The sequence below is a fragment of the Liolophura sinensis genome, chromosome 7 (genome assembly GCF_032854445.1).
Source record: "Liolophura sinensis isolate JHLJ2023 chromosome 7, CUHK_Ljap_v2, whole genome shotgun sequence".
Classification (NCBI taxonomy): Eukaryota; Metazoa; Mollusca; class Polyplacophora; order Chitonida; family Chitonidae; genus Liolophura; species Liolophura sinensis.
The window spans coordinates 56,537,809-56,557,818 of NC_088301.1; the positions used below are offsets into that span (position 1 = coordinate 56,537,809).

The 20,010-nt window shown below is 37.2% G+C and overlaps 1 protein-coding gene across 2 annotated transcripts; it reads left to right on the forward strand.

The window, feature by feature from the left end:
- Positions 1-9: 9 nt before the first annotated feature.
- Positions 10-19,380, forward strand: LOC135469889 (muskelin-like). Of its 2 annotated transcripts, XM_064748522.1 has the most exons (21): positions 10-394; positions 2,107-2,176; positions 3,389-3,531; positions 4,048-4,136; positions 4,341-4,450; positions 4,982-5,119; positions 5,793-5,847; positions 8,469-8,543; positions 9,151-9,222; positions 9,617-9,729; positions 10,390-10,503; positions 10,657-10,820; positions 11,251-11,395; positions 12,109-12,238; positions 12,547-12,614; positions 12,992-13,068; positions 14,991-15,102; positions 15,347-15,424; positions 16,520-16,684; positions 16,840-16,900; positions 17,452-19,380. In XM_064748522.1, exons 1-21 carry the CDS (start codon positions 312-314, stop codon positions 17,571-17,573), a joined length of 2,184 nt encoding a protein of 727 aa, XP_064604592.1. In that variant the 5' UTR covers positions 10-311; the 3' UTR covers positions 17,574-19,380. The 2 variants fall into 2 exon arrangements, with proteins under 2 accessions (XP_064604592.1, XP_064604593.1); XM_064748523.1 differs by lacking the exon at positions 3,389-3,531 and having other exon boundaries at positions 327-394.
- Positions 19,381-20,010: the final 630 nt, after the last annotated feature.

Genomic DNA, 20,010 nt, shown 5'->3' on the forward strand with positions numbered 1-20,010 from the left:
TAAAATTACGACGCAGTGACTTTCTCCGCCACATTTATTTTCAAACACAATTTTGATTTTTATACTTCATTTGATTGACATTCATTTGCTTTAGTGAAGTTTTAAGTGTGCCAGGAACAACGCACTCTTCTTGCAAGGGTTTACAAGTGAGTAGAATTGTCTGGTAATCGCAAGCGACCCACCACCGCCGCCTCGAAGGTGGCAACGTGAAGTTTGTTGACAGCGGGAACCTGTGTTGTTGTTGTTCGGATTGACGTTGTAAACAAGGAGACTTTCAAGTCCGTCAGTTTGCCCATAGGGCTGGACAGACTATGGCATCAAAGTGTGACACTGTACGGAGTTTGAGTTATACGATACACAAGTGCTCAAGTTTTTCGTCAAATTACGTCCCAGAGTAAGTGACAATTTTTCTTTTCTTTACCAGTATTTTAAATTTTCACCCAATATTAGCCGTGGACAACAAGGCTCGTAGGGCCTCGCGTAGTCATGGCTAGGTCCCCTCTAGCCCGGTAGGATGAATTGTAAAATTTCGGAAAACAGTCAATTAATTACATATGTTGCCCATCCAACCACCCCTTTACCATGCCTAGGGACCTAGGGAACCGTACTGTTAAAATCATGAGATGTCGATCTTCCCAAATCATATGTATATATATATATAATATCCATCCATATTTATTAAAGTTCCCCTCTCCACTGACTTCTCAAATTTGCTGGATGCAAATTGGCTGACCCTTACTGGCTTCATTTGTGGAGATCAGGCATGTCAAAACATTGGCGCAAGCTCTAGTTTGGTTCCCTGACGTGCTATTTATACTATCTGAAAAATGGGACTCATACCAGCCTACACCAGATCACATAACAACAAAAGGCCTTCATAACCAGCTTATTTCAAGGGAGGGATAGTTTTGCATCCAGCTGCTTGGCTGTGCATGCGCGCCGTGTAGATGGCAACCATTTCGTAAATGAAAAATCAGGGAAGAGGGGGACTTTAATAAATATGGATGGATATTTACCTTTGGGATGATTGGCATCACGGGATTTTAACAGTCAGGGGCCCTAGGGCCCTAAGCACTGTAAAGGAGCTCCTGGATGGGAGAGGTATGTTAGTAATCATCTATTTTCCAAAATTTTCCAATTCATTCTACCAGGCTAAAGCAGACCTAGCCATGAGTATGCCAAGCCCTGCAAGCATTGTCATCCTGGGCTACCCAATATGGGTTACCCAATATTATGGATTAACTCAGGATTATAGTGCATGTATATCCTAAGGATATATATGCATATTTATGTGTAGTTTAATTAGTTTAAATACAGTCAAAAACTGTAATAATTTGTGGACTGAACAGGTTTTAGGAGGAGCTGTAAGCCGAATCCGCATTTCAGGAAGCTCACATTTAACACAAGTTTGATGAGACAAGTTAGGGTATCTTGCAAATCAACAGGGCTAAAAGTTGTGATTTTACGATAGTTACTAGATTGAAAATACAACTTGCATAGTCGTCAACTGGAAAATCACATCCACATTAGTCTGTGAGATACCCTACCTCATTTTGCCAAAACCAGTTTGAATTTGCAAGATTCTGAGAATGCTGATTCAGCTTATTGCTCAATCGCTAAGTTAATGCTATCAGATGTTCTCAATCATTTTCATTGCATTATGATATCTCTGTTCTCATCATTCAGACAAGTTATCAAAATACAGGGGAAATTTCATCTCCTATTTCTGCCTGCCAAGTGTCTTTACCTGTCAGCCATACTTTGAGCACATATATGGTGAATGATAATTGTTGTCAACAGTCATGTGATCATTTTTGTGTGCAACAAATATCTGAATTTTCCGGTTGCAGATTCACAATGTTAAGGTGGTTGTTTCAAACTGGAACATCTTCCCATAGTTCCTTTGACCAAAACAAAGTACAGAGAGAAATGTCCCTAAGCTTGTTTCCTCCCTTTTAACCTAAGGAGCACGGTTTAATATCTGTATTGTGGTTTTAATTTAGTAGAATATTTAAGGCTGCATGAATAAACTTTACATGTAAATTGTTTGATTATTGGCATTGTTAATTTATGTAAACTATCTGATTCTGTTGCTTTCAATTTTAGAAACATTAAAGTTGACAGATCAAGTGATCAAGCGTCGAGATGGTCATCTGATTCCAATAATCCACCCCAGGTACGAACGCAGTAGTCTTCAGGTCATTCTAGATTTGTAACAGCCTGCAGGGGAAATCTACTGCGTGGGGTAATAATCAACAAACCAGACCACATGATTAACATTACTTTTCCACTTTGTACTAATGTTCAAATCAAAACCAAATGCCACAATCATAATAGGTCAGGGTGTTGGGTCTAAATGTTTGTTTCATTTTATTCAGCAGAGTGTCCAAATTTCATATTTTCTATCGCTTTTATGTTAAAAGCATTGAAGACTCAGTGGGAGTGCAGTTAGCACTGATTATATGTTAAGCCTGTGGAATAGATATGGGTTAAATGTACCAAGGCAGTGACCCGATTTACAAAGTTGACTCTTTATCGGTGAACAGGTTTAAGCTTAGGGACTTAATGATCCATGGTAATATGATCTCAAAGTATACCAAGTGATCTCTATCTATTACTCTCCTTTGCATCTGAGCTGTTATTACGTGAAAAGAAAAACAAAAAATAATATAACCTCTGTTATGTCAGAAGAAGTGTGGCAAGGGACCTAAATGGTGACGGACATTTTTTTTTTGATGTGTTTGGTAACTTTGTAAATAAAGTTTTGGTCAGGATTTCTTAAGGGGCCAGGGATGCACCATGTTTAGAGCAACTGAAAACACGAAATCATCCCCAAGTCAAAAGGGAAAAAGGCAAAACAGGGCTCGGGTGATGTAATGTGAAACATCCATGTCTGTAGCTTATAGAACTGAAATAACTTGTACCTGATTCGTTAAATTTCATAACACGGCATCTCTTTTGATTGTCTCAGTGTGCGTGATTTTGCTTACTTTTGATTACTTTGAACTCTGATATCTCAGTTGTGCTACATCAAAAAAACAAAAAGTTTCAAACTTCCTGCAGTTTGTTTATCGATACATATATACATTTGGTCAAGTGTTGTCTTTTCTTGTATTGTAGGAAAGGAAAATTAGCCAGTATGATTTTGTTTGATTTTCAATAATGAGGTTTCCTCGCTTTTTGAGGTGTTAAAGGTCAAAGGAGTTTGTGAGGAGAATATATGAAAAAATTTATCCAATTATCTATTACATAATTTTTTTTTACAAGTCAGTTACATTTTCATTACTGACCATTCAGTAAAGTATGGTAATGATTCAGTTTCATGCCTTATTTTCTAATTGTTTGCTTACATATTATGGATTTTGCTCTGTAAATTTTCTATCTTCAGTTTCTTACATTGAAACTTGCAAAGCCAGCCATTGTGGAGACAGTTACCTTTGGGAAATATGAGAAGACCCACGTCTGTAATCTTAAAAAGTTTAAAATCCTTGGCGGGTTGAATGAGGATCACATGATTGAACTTTTGGAAAGGTAGAGTTGCTTGTAAATCAGGTGACCTCTTTACTGTAAACTGGTTAAATCTGGTTTCATTGAAGATAGGATATTATTTGCCCACCTGTAGATAACAAAGACGGACTCTCCGATACCCTCCATGTTAATTGTGGCATGCTACATTATATAGACATAGAAAAATTATATTACATTATATAGACATGGAAAAATTTTCTGAAGAAGTCATCAATATGTTGATATGCAAATGTGTCAACAGATACAGATATTTCCCCACCCACACCAAAAAAAAAAAAAACACATCACAAAATTTTCAGTCATCAGACTTCTTATATACATATAATGTAACAAAGAAGAAGTTAACGGAATATAATGTGAGCAATGCATTTATGGCTAGTAAGAAAAATTGTGGAAAAATGTCTAAATTGTAATAAATTGCTTGATTTTCCTCCTACATGAGTAGCAATTTGACTGTACATGTATATTTAAGTTTACATGTATGTGTATGTGTTGATTTTGTGTGTGTTTGCTTTTTAGTGGCTTGAAGAATGATCATATTCCAGAAACATTTTATCTCAAAAGCGAAATAGACGGCAACTCATTTCCATGCAGATACATAAAAATAGGTATGTTTATTTGTGAGTAATAAAGACACATGTATGATTGAATCTGACCTATACTTACAGAGGGAAATAAGCCTTAAAATGTTAGAAATGTATATCTCTGTAGAAATGTAAACTGTGAACTTACATACAAGATATGTTTGTTAATTGAGAAGTTTGTATATGTGAAAACATTGACCTAATAGTAAGATTTATGTCTTCTTCTAGTTCCCCTGCAAGCGTGGGGCCCCAGTTTTAACTTCAGCATTTGGTATGTGGATCTACGTGGTGTAGATAATCCTGATGCTGTAAAGCCGTGTATGAACTGGTATAACACTGTAAGTGCCATTTTTGGTATTTTTTAAAAACCTGTACACGTATCACTATGGTGCTGTCTGTTACATTTTCTTGTTCAGTGAACATCAAGATGCAGTTGAATATGTCTACGGAGGTAAAGCTGAAATGATAGTCTTTATAAACATCTTATCTTGTTTCTTATCTTACTATACTTTCCCTAATTCCTTAACCTTTTCAATCGCCTACATGTATGTAACCAATGTTTTGAAACATTCTGAGAGAACTGTGAGGTGTAGAGAAATAATTTGCACAGTTTTATGAAGCTTGCATCTTTAATGACACAAAGAAATCATTTTAGCAACATGGTTTTCATGATTTCATAATTTCAATAATTGTATTCATAAATTGCACTGGAAAAGTGATTTAATGGTTGAAAAGGTTGAAGATTTACAGTATATTCACATTACAATCTTGCGTATATGAAGGAAAAAACAGTGAAGAAACCTATGTGGATAAATGTGTTTTATAGACATGTATCGTCATGGAATATACATTCATGTCTTTGTGCTTAGTATAGAGAAAGGGAAGCAATCCGTCTCTGTTTGAAGCATTTTCGCCAAAAAAACTACACAGAAGCATTTGAGGCCTTACAGAGGAAAACAGATACAGTATTGGAACACCCTGTCTTGACAGAACTACATAACCTTCTGGTAAGCTTTCCTCACCTTCGCGTTTTTTATGCATGTATTTTAATTTACACTGTGTATGGTGCCTTTAAATAGATATTGTCAGCTGGAATACAGTGTATATACTCTAACCTGTCAGCAGAAAGGCTGAAAGTGAAATCAAAGATTAGCTAATTTATTGGGTTACTCTTTGTGCAAAGTTTGCATATTGTCTTAAAAAATTGACATTTTCTGCTACCATTTTGGAGGAAACATCTGGTGCTTTTATTTGTGTTAAATGTTCCTTTCTCAGTATATCACAAAGATGTCACATTTCAGAGAGTTGGGTGTTACAGTACATGTAGAAACTGGTACATTATAAAATTGCTGTGTGTTCAAGTCTAGCTCATGCTTCCTGATTTTCCCCTGGGCTCTTCTCAGTTTCCTTCACATCATAATTCTGGTGGCCATTGTATAAGTAAAGTATTTTTGAGGGCAGCATAAAAGACCAATCAAATAAAAAAAAATACTCTGTAACGTTGCATTTATTGCACAACAGTCACTTTCCGACATAACAGTGGATCAAGGTCCAGCTTTTACACTAGTGCTACCTCACAGGATTAAAAAACCTCCCCTTTTCATTCAGATTTAATCTTCTGATTTTCCTGAACGGTTTTTTGTAAGCTCCAAAAAATAAGTTGTTTTTTCTATTTTTCAGGTCCACAATGGTGATTTTGCTGCATGTGAAGAACTTGTGAGCAAAGCTTGCCAAGGTAACACTGTACAAATTGAGTATAGTTAGCCACTGTGCCAGTAGCCTTTCCTCTGTCAGATATGAATAGCCCTTATGCCCTCGTCATTGTAGTATGCATGCTATCTAATGAAAATAGTCCTTAGAGTGAAAGTTCAGAAAGACATGTTATTAAATGAGGTGTGAAATAGTAGGCAAGTCGACATCTTAAATGTCCAAGGTGTTTGCCTTTCATTCTAACTCTTGGATCAAGATGTTTCAGGAATCCCCTGCTTCCATTTTTCTTGGGTATTGCTGGCAATATGTGATCAGTGGTTTATTGTTGTGCGATATTTCACACAGTTCACATGACAGTAGTAGTCTTCAAGCAATAAGACACACTGGTATGCCATGTTTGGAAAAGTTGGCTATAGGACCATCGTTCATTGGTTTACTGTTGTGCAATATTTCACATAGTTCACTTGACAGCTGTAGTCTTCAAGCAATATGACACACTGGTAAGCCATGTATGGAAAAGTTGGCTATAGTGCCATCGTTCATTGGTTTACTGTTGTGCGATATTTCACATAGTTCACTTGACAGCTGTAGTCTTCAAGCAATATGACACACTGGTATGCCATGTATGGAAAAGTTGGCTATAGTGCCATCGTTCATTGGTTTACTGTTGTGCGATATTTCACATAGTTCACTTGACAGCAGTAGTCTTCAAGCAATATGACACACTGGTATGCCATGTATGGAAAAATTGGCTTACTGTTTACTGTTGTGCGATATTTCACATAGTTCACTTGACAGCAGTAGTCTTCAAGCAATATGACACACTGGTATGCCATGAATGGAAAAATTGGCTATAGTACCATATTTCAATGGTTTACTGTTGTGCGATATTTCACATAGTTCACTTGACAGCTGTAGTCTTCAAGCAATATGACACACTGGTAAGCCATGTATGGAAAAATTGGCTATAGTGGCAGCGTTTATTGGTTTACTGTGGTGCGATATTTCACATAGTTCACTTGACAGCTGTAGTCTTTAAGCAATATGACACACTGGTAAGCCATGTATGGAAAAGTTGGCTATAGTGGCAGCGTTTATTGGTTTACTGTGGTGCGATATTTCACATAGTTCACTTGACAGCTGTAGTCTTCAAGCAATATGACACACTGGTAAGCCATGTATGGAAAAGTTGGCTATAGTGGCATCGTTCATTGGTCTACTGTTGTGCGATATTTCACATAGTTCACTTGACAGCAGTAGTCTTCAAGCAATATGACACACTGGTATGCCATGTATGGAAAAGTTGGCTATAGTGCCATCGTTCATTGGTTTACTGTTGTGCAATATTTCACATAGTTCACTTGACAGCTGTAGTCTTCAAGCAATAAGACACACTGGTAAGCCATGTATGGAAAAGTTGGCTATAGTGGCATCGTTAAGTGGTTTACTGTTGTGTGATATTTCACATAGTTCACTTGACAGCTGTAGTCTTCAAGCAATAAGACACACTGGTAAGCCATGTATGGAAAAGTTGGCTATAGTGGCATCGTTAAGTGGTTTACTGTTGTGCGATATTTCACATAGTTCACTTGACAGCTGTAGTCTTCAAGCAATATGACACACTGGTATGCCATGTATGGAAAAGTTGGCTATAGTGGCAGCGTTTATTGGTTTACTGTTGTGCGATATTTCACATAGTTCACTTGACAGCTGTAGTCTTCAAGAAATATGACACACTGGTAAGCCATGTATGGAAAAATTGGCTATAGTGGCAGCGTTTATTGGTTTACTGTTGTGCGATATTTCACATAGTTCACTTGACAGCTGTAGTCTTCAAGCAATATGACACACTGGTATGCCATGTATGGAAAAGTTGGCTATAGTGGCATCGTTCATTGGTCTACTGTTGTGCGATATTTCACATAGTTCACTTGACAGCAGTAGTCTTCAAGCAATATGACACACTGGTATGCCATGTATGGAAAAGTTGGCTATAGTGCCATCGTTCATTGGTTTACTGTTGTGCAATATTTCACATAGTTCACTTGACAGCTGTAGTCTTCAAGCAATAAGACACACTGGTAAGCCATGTATGGAAAAGTTGGCTATAGTGGCATCGTTAAGTGGTTTACTGTTGTGTGATATTTCACATAGTTCACTTGACAGCTGTAGTCTTCAAGCAATAAGACACACTGGTATGCCATGTATGGAAAAATTGGCTATAGTGGCATCGTTAAGTGGTTTACTGTTGTGTGATATTTCACATAGTTCACTTGACAGCTGTAGTCTTCAAGCAATATGACACACTGGTAAGCCATGTATGGAAAAGTTGGCTATAGTGGCATCGTTAAGTGGTTTACTGTTGTGCAATATTTCACATAGTTCATTTGACAGCTGTAGTCTTCAAGCAATATGACACACTGGTATGCCATGTATGGAAAAATTGGCTATAGTGCCATCGTTCAGCGTTTTACCCTGTGCACTGATTTCCTCCACCAATGAAACTAGCGACCATCGTATATATGAAAATTCTTAAGAAAGATGTTAAGCAGTAAGCATTGAATCAGGTAATCCAACACTATGTGCAGCTGATGTGATAAGCTGCTGTTTTTGTAAAGTTGTCTTGAATCTCAACTGAATTTACAGAGGGGCTGTTCAATCACTACATCAGTCAGCAAGATTACAAACCAAAGTGGTGCTCTCTGGAACAATCCAGTAAAGGTAAAGAAAGTATTATTTTATCCAAACTTACTTTTAAGTTGATGTAAAAGTCGCTTTAAGTTGATGTAAAATTGAAATATATATAATATTGTACCATATTTATATAACCTGGAAATTGGTTCATTTCAGTCTTTCAACCTGTCAGTGTTTTCTGAGCAATTTTGAATATAATTACCTGTTGTACTGGCTTTATTTTGGTGATATTATATGTAACTTGACATAAATTGAAATCTTGCATCTGAGGAGCACATAGTCCGGCTGTGCTATTGATCACAGCTTAATACTGGCCTTGGACACAGAATGTCTAGACTCTTACATGTAGGTTTATCGGTATCTGTGTCGTGGTGACCATAAGTGGTCAACAGCACTCTTGTGGGGCCAGTTTGACAGTGTGCACACTTTAATGTTCACTTGTCTTCAAGACATGCAAGTTTGTAAGTTAAAGATGGGATAGTTTGTCATTGACTTGCCACAGGCTGATGATTTAACCAAGGCACCCCAGTTTTTTCCACATTTAAAACTGACTGCCATTGCAGAAGTACATCATTCTTGATTATAGTCTTAAACAATAACCAGATAAATAAAATAAATGAATATTGTTTGGTAGGTTCTGACGTGTGTGGAGAGAACAGACCTGGGATGAGGGGAGGTCATCAGATGTCCATTGACATACACACAGGTGAGTGCCTCCCATATATTTAGGTTCAGCCAGAAATTGAAATCAGGCTGTCTCATTTCCAATTTTCTCCTCTTTTTCCTATCTCTCCTATGTTAATTTTTCTCAAAGACACTGAGGCACCCCCTTGGCTAAACCTGTGCTCATACCTGAAACATGCCTGCTCTGCTAAGTGTTTTACCTGAATCAAAACAATTGAACAAATCAGATTTCAGCTTATTGGAGCTGTCTTAACACCTTATGAATACCATAGTTTGCTAATATTATTTTGGAAAACTGGAGCATAGCAGCAACAAAACTTAATTGTGAGATATGTACATCTCATTAAAATATAGTGGGTACCCACAAATGAGTTTAGAATTGCAAAGTCTGGACTTGGCTACTTGATTCATTTCAGAGACAATATATTTATTTGGGGGATGGGATGGTAACCAGGACCTTTCTGACTTGTGGTCGTATCACGTCCCCACTCAGCAGTGGACTTGTATAGCCAGGAACACAGAGGAAGAGGTGAGTCAGCAAACCACACCCTTATCCTGGACTGAAAAACCAATGGTTATCATTTTGAAGTCAGAATTTCCGATGCAATAGAAATATCACCTTCACTGACACTTGCATGTACTCAGCATTGCATACTTGTTGAATAATTAAAAGTAGACCAAGAAATTTCTGTGCATGCCAATGGCAAGATTGGAAGGGACGTTCCCTGGTTGATTTTAAATTCTCCATCTAGTATGCAGTTCAGAACTTTTTTCCCTTAGAAACATGGAAATTAATTATGATTTTCTCCATCTCAGCCATGAAGTTATAATGCAGTACTTGGAATTTTCATTCCAATATCTGTCAAGATTATTCTGATGTTTCAAATGTTTGACATGATGTTTTATAGTAACTCAGGAGAATCTTAAAAATTTATAGCTCCTTTTAAGCAAGGTTTAGATGTTTCAGGTATATTGATTTGTCCCAAATTTATGTTGCATTCATCAAAATGAATACTGACTTTCTCTTATTAATTTCTTATCTAGATTTTGGTGTACACGTAGACTAGTGCCATAAACTTCTTGGCTTGTTTGGTTACTGGCATTTGTCTGTCTGTTTGTCTGTTTGACTATGTCAAGAAGCCCAGTTTGACAGGATATTGAGTTTGACAGAGTTTTGTGTTTGTCATAGGGAGGCCCCAGTCCACGTTCCTGCCACAAGATGTGTCTGGATTACGAGAGAAAACAGCTGTTTACTGTGGGAAGATACCTTGATGGGACAATGAGGCAGCCCGAAAACCTGAAGGTGAGAGCTGTGGGTGTGCTGGTGTTCTGTGATGTCGGTAAGAGTAGCATGGGACACAGTGATTGAAAAATGGGATCAAATTATTGAGAAACTTCTTTAAATACAGAATTTGTATAACATAAGCCATGACGGTATTTCTGTAATTATTTGCAGGGCGATTTTTACATGTATGACCTTGGCTCCGGGAAGTGGACATTAATTACAGAGGACACGGCGGCCATGGGTGGACCAAGACTTATCTTTGACCACCAGATGGTCATGGATGTTGAGGGCCAAACCATCTATCTCTTTGGGGGCCGAATTCTAACAGCATCAAGGTTAGAAAACCATTGGCTCAAATCACATGAATCACATGAACTTTTGCACTGATTTCATTGTATTTTTAATGTAATAAAGCATCAATGATGTTGTAAGGTAATATTTACTTTTTTCTTAAAAAATTTCCATCAGTCATGATAATTATGCTATTGTGATTCGTTCACTGCATACCATATCAGAAAGTGGTTTTATTTTTTGAGGTTTTCAGTTTCAGAGCAAATAACCTGAAACTAATGGATGTGTTTAGAATGTTGTCATTCACAGATGGTAAAAATTTTCTGTTAAAATGCCACAAATTATTTGATACCTTTACTTTATTAAACTTTCAGTGTGAAGGAATTTGTCAAGATGTATGTCATGTACTGTGTTTGTGCAGACGGACTGAAAATAAGTGTTGATTTAATGTTCTGTATTTCTTTTTCAACACAGTACATCTGTTGACAGTGAGCGATCACATGAGCCGTTGTTTAGCGGTCTATTCTCATACCATGTGCCTACTAATACCTGGCGGAAGTTGAAAGACGACTGCCATGAGCTGCGCTCCAGGATTGCACATTCAATGCTATTTCACTCAGTAAGAGGCACATTTGTCTGATTTTCTGTCTGATTTGCTAATACGTGTGCATGTTTGAATGTTGAGTGTATAATAATGTATGTTAAAGTTTGATACAATACATTCTGGAAATTCAAAATAAATAAAATAAATCAAAAAATTTATTTTATGTTAAAATCCAGTGGTCGGTAAGCATGCTAGCGCAGCGTAATGACCCAGGAGTCTCTCACCAATGCGGTCGCTGTGAGTTCAAGTCCAGCTGATGCTGGCTTCCTCTCCGGCCGTATGTGGGAAGGTCTTCCAGCAACCTGCGGATGGTGGTGGGTTTCCGCCGGGCTCAGCCCGGTTTCCTCCCACCATAATGCTGGCCGCCATCGTATAAGTGAAATATTCTTGAGTACGGCGTAAAACACCAATCAGATAAATAAATAAATAAAATCCAATGATTTGAATTCAAAATTTGACCTCTTGCAGACCAAGGGCTCTGACTGGTCAAGTGGCAAAGACTGGCTCAGACTAGGTTCATTGCATTGACCATCCCAGATTTATAACTCACATATTTTTGTTATGTTTTTAGTTATCTGGTTAGTTCCAGTCGTTTTCTTCCAGCTCAATCAAAGAGCCTGACTGCCATCATAGAATTGAAAATCAATGCAGGTCAACCTTTTTGTTACATACAAACTGTTAAGTCAGTGACTGTCATGCCTTTGCTTTTTGTTTTTTTTTTCCTGTAGAAAAAGAGGCTGCTGTACATTTTTGCTGGACAAAGATCTAAGGAGTACCTTAATGACTTTTTATCATACAATATCGACACGGGCGAAATAGAAGTTGTCTCAGATGGACAGAAGAAAGATGGATCACAAGGCAATCTATCTTGACAAAGACAAATAAACAAGCAAACAAAAAAACAATAATAATATAAAACTAAAAACACAAAAACAATAATAATATAAAAATAAAAACAAAAAAACTTACAGAGAGTAATGAACAAGTGGGCCTTATTTTGTAAAAATTTATAGCATAAATCCTCTTCTGTTGATCACTGGAATATTCATAGTTATAGCTGAAGCATCTCAATAACTGCACTCTGTTTCTAGCTGTTTGTATAATATACCAGTACAAATGTTATAAATGTTATCTGGATTATCAAGAAGAGATCTTGTTGTTTTCAGTGCCCTCAGCTGGATATACTCAAAGGGCTACCATTGACCCAGAGATGAATGAAATTCATGTTTTGTCTGTGAGTACAGGGCCATGTGGTTAAATTGCCTATTTTATAGCTCATTTCAATGTACTTCTGGCTCAGTATATTTGTTCATTTAGTCTGCAGTCTATTAAGCATGTAGTGAATGGAACATCAGTACATTTAATCTGTAGTCCCTTAAGCAAATAGTCCATTGCGGATAGCATGATGTCATAGGAGACTTCAGTCAAGCTTATCTGTATTCCATTTGGTATATTGTCCATTGGCATGAATGTGGAGAGTTCAGTTTATTTCATCTTTAGTCCATTAGGTATATAGCTTTTAAACCATGTAGCAGTTATTGGAGTGTGCAAATGTTCCTCAGCCCAACAGGAGATCTCCATTATTGAAATGTATTTGATTGTACTTTACAGGGTCTAAGTAAAGATAAGGAGAGGAAAGACAACGTGAAGAATTCCTTCTGGGTGTATGACATTGAAAAAAATAAATGGTAAGACATCTTGGGGACTGTTTGCTGTTTTTGAAGTATTGCATTTAAAAGTATAGAAAAAAATTAAAAAAGTATATGCCATATGGGAAAACCATTTAATACTTTCTAGAAAGGTATTGTATTTTTTTTTTCTTTTAGCGAGTTTTTTCCAAGCGAATAAAATGCATTTGATACATATACATTGGATTGTGCAGTGGCCTTTAGGGGCCTCTTTGACGGAGGAGGGTAGCACGCCAGCAGGATACAATGACCCAGGAGCATTTCAGCAATACAGCCGCTGTCAGTTCAAGTCCAGTTCATGCTGGCTTCCTCTCTGGCCGTTCGTGGGATGGTCTTCAGCAACCTTTGGATGGTCATGGGTTTTGCCTGGGCTCTGCTCGGTTTCCTCCCACAACAATGCTGGCTGCCATCCCATAAGTAAAATATTCTTGAGTAAAACACCAATCAAACACATAAATCAATATTTTTACAAGTTTTATACACAGACAGCTATTCTGCTTTTGGTATGGTCCTGTCCATGCTATAACTCGTGCTAATGCATGTGCAGTTTTATTGACATTTATACATGGTTGATGATGTGTTGCATATCACATTTTTCCGTTTTTGTGATTGCCATGGCAGTCAGATTGTAACAAACAAGCTCACGCTTCACTGAAAAGTTAGTCTATGCTTCTACCACCAACAGTTCATGTTTCCCTCAGTTTTATTCATGATGATTTTAGTACATGAACTTCACAACAGGTTGATTGTTTTATTATCATTGGTTTGTGATAAATGGGAATTTGGGAGAAAACTTTGTGGAGATTAAGTGTGATTACCCATTACCTTATGCATGTGAAGTGTCATGTCAAATATCCAACTGCAGGGTTCTCTGTATACAAAGCTGTATCAGAATGTTGATTATACAGATTGATTTAATCTATACATGTAGATAAAAGCCACTTACAATCAAAAGACTCCAAGTTTCCATGTGTCTACCCATCAATTACATGATTTTTGCGAGCAAAAGGCAAAACAATAATCTTATCTGTCGCTGGCGACATGTAAATCACCTCTGGGCAAAACTGTATACAGGAAATCATAAAACATTTTTTTGATAAAGCCAGTGATGGTCTTGTGCGAATTCCTAATGTGATGTAAAGAACTCAAACAAGTCCTGTCTCCTGATATGCAGGACTTCCACTCAGTGCTACCGAATAGGTGTGAAAATGAATTGTGAGAGTTTTCGTAAACGCGAAGAGTGAGTTTCCTGTGTTAATGGCAGGTTCGTAATACAAAAACGGGAAAAGGAATTCTTCTGCAATAAGAGAACATCTCCAACTGTAAAGAAACAAAATGTGTGTGTAGACTGATATACTAAGCAATTACATGGACACGGGAAGCTGGTGATATTTCTCTGTGAAATTAATTTTTAGCTGAAGTATATTTATACACATATCCGTTGCATAATGAGGGCCCTCAGCAGACAACCGTTCACCAGATAATGGTGTGAGGTGTATAATTGGTTTGTCAATAGTGTACAATCCTTGTTTGGCATGGTCATGCTTTCAGACAGTGTCTGAACTTTAAAGGTTTGTAATAGACATCGCCCTTCTTTATACTGTCTTCGATTTCATTCATGGGTATGTGTAGAGATGTACATTTAGGCCTACTCGTTGCGAGACTGTTAGTGACTTGATTCGATAAGGCAAGGATTAGCAACCAGAGCAGCTCAGTGCCATGCAGGGTAATGTAATGGGCTAGTCGCTGTCTTCTGTCATCTTGCTTCCAACTCGGATTGTACGAAAGTAAACGACAGTAACTTGCGTGCAAAACTTCATGTCATTTACCGTATGTCCATTGCCAAGGTGGTGGTTTTAATCTCATTGCTAATTTCCTTATATCTACTGCTGATATGATAGTGAAGATACCGTTCTCTTCAGGTCTTGTATTTACAAAAACGAGAACTCTGGTCAAAGTTATTGGACAAAGATGCAGCATGTAGAACCTGTTCCAAGGTTTGCACACCAGCTTGTTTATGACCATGCACGAAAGGTAAGTAAAATAACAAAATGAACAGGACAGATAACTAATAACAGTTACCCCCGTCCTCTCTAATAAGAATCTCCTGTTTTGTAAGGAAAGAAATATTCATTACTTCAAGAGGGACATAGCCTTTTGAACTTTAACTCCTGTTTCTTATGAATTTTGATATCATCAAGTGGACGTATTAATATTTTCTGATTCACGTTTCAAGAAAAAATGTGAAATCTGTAAGTTTGGTTTGTGCCTGTTTTAGGTCCATTATTTATTTGGTGGCAATCCAGGAAAAGACATCATACCCAAAGTGAGACTGGATGACTTTTGGTCACTTAAGGTGAGGCAGATTGATTTCTATGGATGCTGGAACCAGTCGTTGGAGCTTGTGCAGCAATCATTCACTCATGTATAGAGAGGCAAAGGCCCTTACAGACTACATTGTGACCCTAGTTTAGAATGTGACAAATCAGCTACAAGGCCATTACAGACTACAGTGTGACCCTAGTTTTAGAATGTGACAAATCAGCTACAAGGCCCTTACAGTGTGACCCTAGTTTAGAATGTGACAAATCAGCTACAATGCCCTTACAGACTACATTGTGACCCCAGTTTTAGAATGTGACAAATCAGCTACAAGGCCCTTACAAACTACATTGTGACCCCAGTTTTAGAATTTGACAAATCAGCTACAAGGCCCTTACAGACTACAGCGTGACCCTAGTTTTAGAATGTGACAAATCAGCTACAAAGCCATTACAGACTACGGTGTGACCCCAGTTTTAGAATGTGACAAATCAGCTACAAAGCCCTTACAGACTACGGTGTGACCCTAGTTTTAGAATGTGACAAATCAGCTACAAAGCCCTTACAGACTACAGTGTGACTCCAGTTTTAGAATGTGACAAATCAGCTACAAGGCCCTTACAGACTACAGTGCGACCCCAGATTTAGAATGTGACAAATCGGCTACAAAGCCCTTACAGACTACAGTGTGACCCCAGTTTTAGAATGTGACAAATCAGCTACAAGGCCCTTACAGTGTGACCCTAGTTTTGGAATGTGACAAATCAGCTACAAAGCCCTTATAGACTACAGTGTGACCCTAGTTTTAGAATGTGACAAATCAGCTACAAAGCCCTTACAGACTACAGTGTGACCCCAGTTTTAGTGATTTGTACCATTCTTCTAAACTTGATCTCACTTTGCTTTAATTTGTACTTCAACTTGTTTGAACAGGTTTTAACTGAGGACACACCATGCAGGAGGATAGACCTTGTGAACTTATACTTTTTCTTTAGTTTCGCTTGGAAACAAGTCATTATCCTCTTAATGTCATTCATTTGGATTTCCGCAGCTTCTTAGGCTTTTCTGTCCTAGATATTCTTAGTACATAACCAGTTTATAAAAAAATGTCTGTTTTCTCTGTTGGCAGTTGTTCCGTCCATCTACTGAACACTTATTAAGGCGATGTAAGTACCTCATCAGGAAGTTTCAGTTTCAAGAGATGGCATGTAGTAATCCAGTGAGGGCCCTTACCTACCTGCAAGCTGACCTCGCCGCTGTTGTTGATCACAGTGACCCAGAAGAAACAAGGGAGGTAAGCCTGGTTATCTCTTTCATAAACAGAGCTTAAATGTTTAACAAATTGCTGGTTATGTGTATACACATCACAAGAAATGTTTTAGCATAGCTCTGACATTGGGAATCTATCCTGGGTTGTTTGCAAAACGTAAAAACCAATTTTACTTTCAGTTTCAGTTGTTGGCATCTACCTTGTTTATGGAGGATAGTGATGACCAGGAGATGCGAGAAGGTGAGTCTTTTGTTCTTTTTACTCCTTTGTGACTAAGAATTACTCTCATGGCTCTGTCCGTCCATCTGTGTGTCTCCATCTTTTTTATCATCATATCCACCCGTTGAAGGGAAAATTTATTGACTGTGGCCAAGATATTGCAAGTGACATTTGGTCTATTCAGGTCAACCCTAATTAGTATTAGTATTAGTGTGCATATTAATTAGATTAATGTGCATAACTATTAGCAAATTTATCACTAACGCATGTATGAATGACAATGTGTGTTTGTCATTGGTCATTGTGACTCCTACATTTTCCGTTTGAGTTCGCCTTTTCAAATCTAATTTACGCATTAATCAGATTAGCATGCACAACTTGCCAATGGACCGATATGAACATCACACTTGTACTATTCTCTGTGTTATTTTTCAGTTATGTTGTTTTATTACATGAACATAGGTTACAAATTGCTATGAATATTTACTGAATCTAGTAACTTCGGTACCTATATCTGACATTTACAGCTGAACTTGTCATTTATTTTTAATATCATTTTTTTTTATTTTCAGACTTGGGTGTCAGTGAGCACTATCATAGCCGGACTAAGCTGTTTGATATGCTTGTGAATTTCTTCCCAGAGTCCATGACCCAGCCCAAAGGAAACCTTGTAGACCTAATAACATTATGTTAACAGGCTACCTTGTGTTTATACCAGATAATCAGTAAAACTGCCAAGGTGACCTTCCTTGTTGATTCTGCTAAAATTGGATGCCCTTCATGTGTGATTGGAACAAGTTTCTTTTAAGGTTATGTGCAATTTTAAGCTTGTTTTGAAATGGGCTATGATCAGAAGAGCTCCTGTCATTGGTTATTCAGAGGTCAGTTTCTCGCTGGAGATTACAATATTTTGAATCCTAACATGTTCAGGTATATGATATAATGATGCTATTTAGTGATATGTATGTAATTATAGTACATTTATATCTGTCTTGCCAAAGACCTGTCCAGTATTTTTTTATTGATCAGACTCTTTAAGTTGATTAAGAAATACATGTAAAGTGAGAAAATCCCTCTGACCACAAGGGTTAGTCTAGTAGCCTGCCTGTGGCACGTCTGTAGTTTGCTTGGGTTGAGTCAGTGGTGTGCTAGCAGAGCAAGGTTGTTTTGCTTAGATTGTCCTCAGCATGATTTATATCAGCTCTCAAATAATTCTGACTTCCTTTGGCTGTTTATCTCATGAACAATACAGATCATAAGACCAGAAATAAAACAGATGTCACTCAGATCACCACACAAACTTTACCAGCCCCCATTTCCAATCATGTGACTGAAGTGCTATAGCCTGGCACGACTCCCTTTCTCCTTCCAAAATGGCTGCCTGCGAAGTTTCACTTGGTTCATTAGTAACTGAATGATGTAAAATCAGAATTAAAGAAAATCTGTTTTTGTAGCTTACAGCTTTTGCATACTGAGGACACCACACTTGAAACACACCTGAGTTCCAAGTGAGTGAGAAGAAGAGTACATATGTGTATTTCTAAGCAACACGTTGAGTTCATTAAAATCTACAAAGGCTAATATATCATTTTAAGATAATTGGCTCACATCTAAACATATTTAATTCTTGCTATGACCTGTTCAGCCTGGGTAAATTGAGTTTGGTTCAAAACTATATATGTAACATAATGACCAATCATAGTGTCTGTCTTACATGTCAGTGCACAAGGCAGGCCTGAGGTCACATGACCACTCACCATTGATTTAGGAACAAGTGACCAGATGTGCTGAGGAATTTCTTTGGTGACTTTAGTTAAGACTAACCTGTAACTGTGGCAAATTACTTGCACTGTTCAAGGAGACTGTTACATGAGATTTTATTCCTTTCATTCTATGAGCACTTAAGGTGGTAAATTTTTATTGGTTGTGCTGTGTTGTGACAGTGAAGTCATAGGGAATGAAAACTGTTAAAAGTCATCTATTGTATTTCATCTAAAGTTTGGTATGTATAAATTCACTTTCAGTCAGAATATGTTATTTGAAAAATGCTAAGCTTCAGGTGAAATACAGTAAGTTCCATCAGTCAGTGAGAAACATTTTTGAGAATTGATATGAATTGTATATATATATTGGTATATATCCAATTTCAAAAGAAAACCTCTGAAGTACATTTGCCCAAACAATACTTAAATTGATAATGTAGAAGTAAAAGCATCTCCATGCAGTTTCTACTGTTTACTCCAGTTTTTGGTCCTCGTGCCCCTAACTTTATCTTAATGATAGCCTGGCATGAGAATAGAAAGCTAGTGTAAAATGTTGATACTACTCTGAAGATGCCTTTGCTTGTTGATGTTATTATTATTGAACCCACATATAACTATGAATAGTATATCAATATCAGGGTTATGTAAATGGCTATGCACTTGTATCTTGGTGAGGTCATTCGGTTTTATATTGACATGAATTATGCAACAGAAGAATGCATCCTTATTATGACTTGTAAATTTGTGTAATAAGTATTTGCTTGATAGTGCTTTGTGTGTGTGTGTATATGTATGTGTGTGTATGTGTATATATATATATATATATATATATATATATATATATATATATGTACAAAAAATATGTATGTATGTGTGTTAGACTAATTCGTATTCAGTCAGCTGTATATTTGTTCATGTATTTTGAAAAATATGTACATTCTGTTAACACATGTTGTACAGAATAAATTGCGTTGTTTTCAACATTTGTATCCATGTTGTAAGTCATTGTGTGTTTCAGGTACAGCATCAATACTCAGAAACAAGACATTATTTTCAAGCATTATGCATTTATATCAATTTCAGTAAAAGAACTAAAATTTCACCCATAACTAAGTTGCACATTGTACTTGATTGTGACAATTCTATTGATCTTAGAAAGGTTTTGTAAACTTTGTTAGGGAGGTAGGATGTTGTCCTGTTTGGGGAGGGGATGTAGGTTTCAGCACAAAAAGTGTAGCTTTGACATTTCTTTGCCTGTAAAAGTGCAGTTTTAGGGTTCGAAATCATAGGTCATATGGCTTTATTTTTAATTCAGTCCTGTCCAATTATATTGGCAAATTAGAAGGCTTAACAATTATTACTTCCCAA

Bases quoted from the DNA above. Each gene is read 5' to 3' on its own strand.
- LOC135469889 (XM_064748522.1), top strand. From the start codon at position 312: ATGGCATCAAAGTGTGACACTGTACGGAGTTTGAGTTATACGATACAC. The intron at 10,504-10,656 runs GTGAGAGCTGTG...AATTATTTGCAG, and splicing joins GGCAGCCCGAAAACCTGAAG to GGCGATTTTTACATGTATGA. The intron at 10,821-11,250 runs GTTAGAAAACCA...TTTTCAACACAG, and splicing joins CGAATTCTAACAGCATCAAG to TACATCTGTTGACAGTGAGC.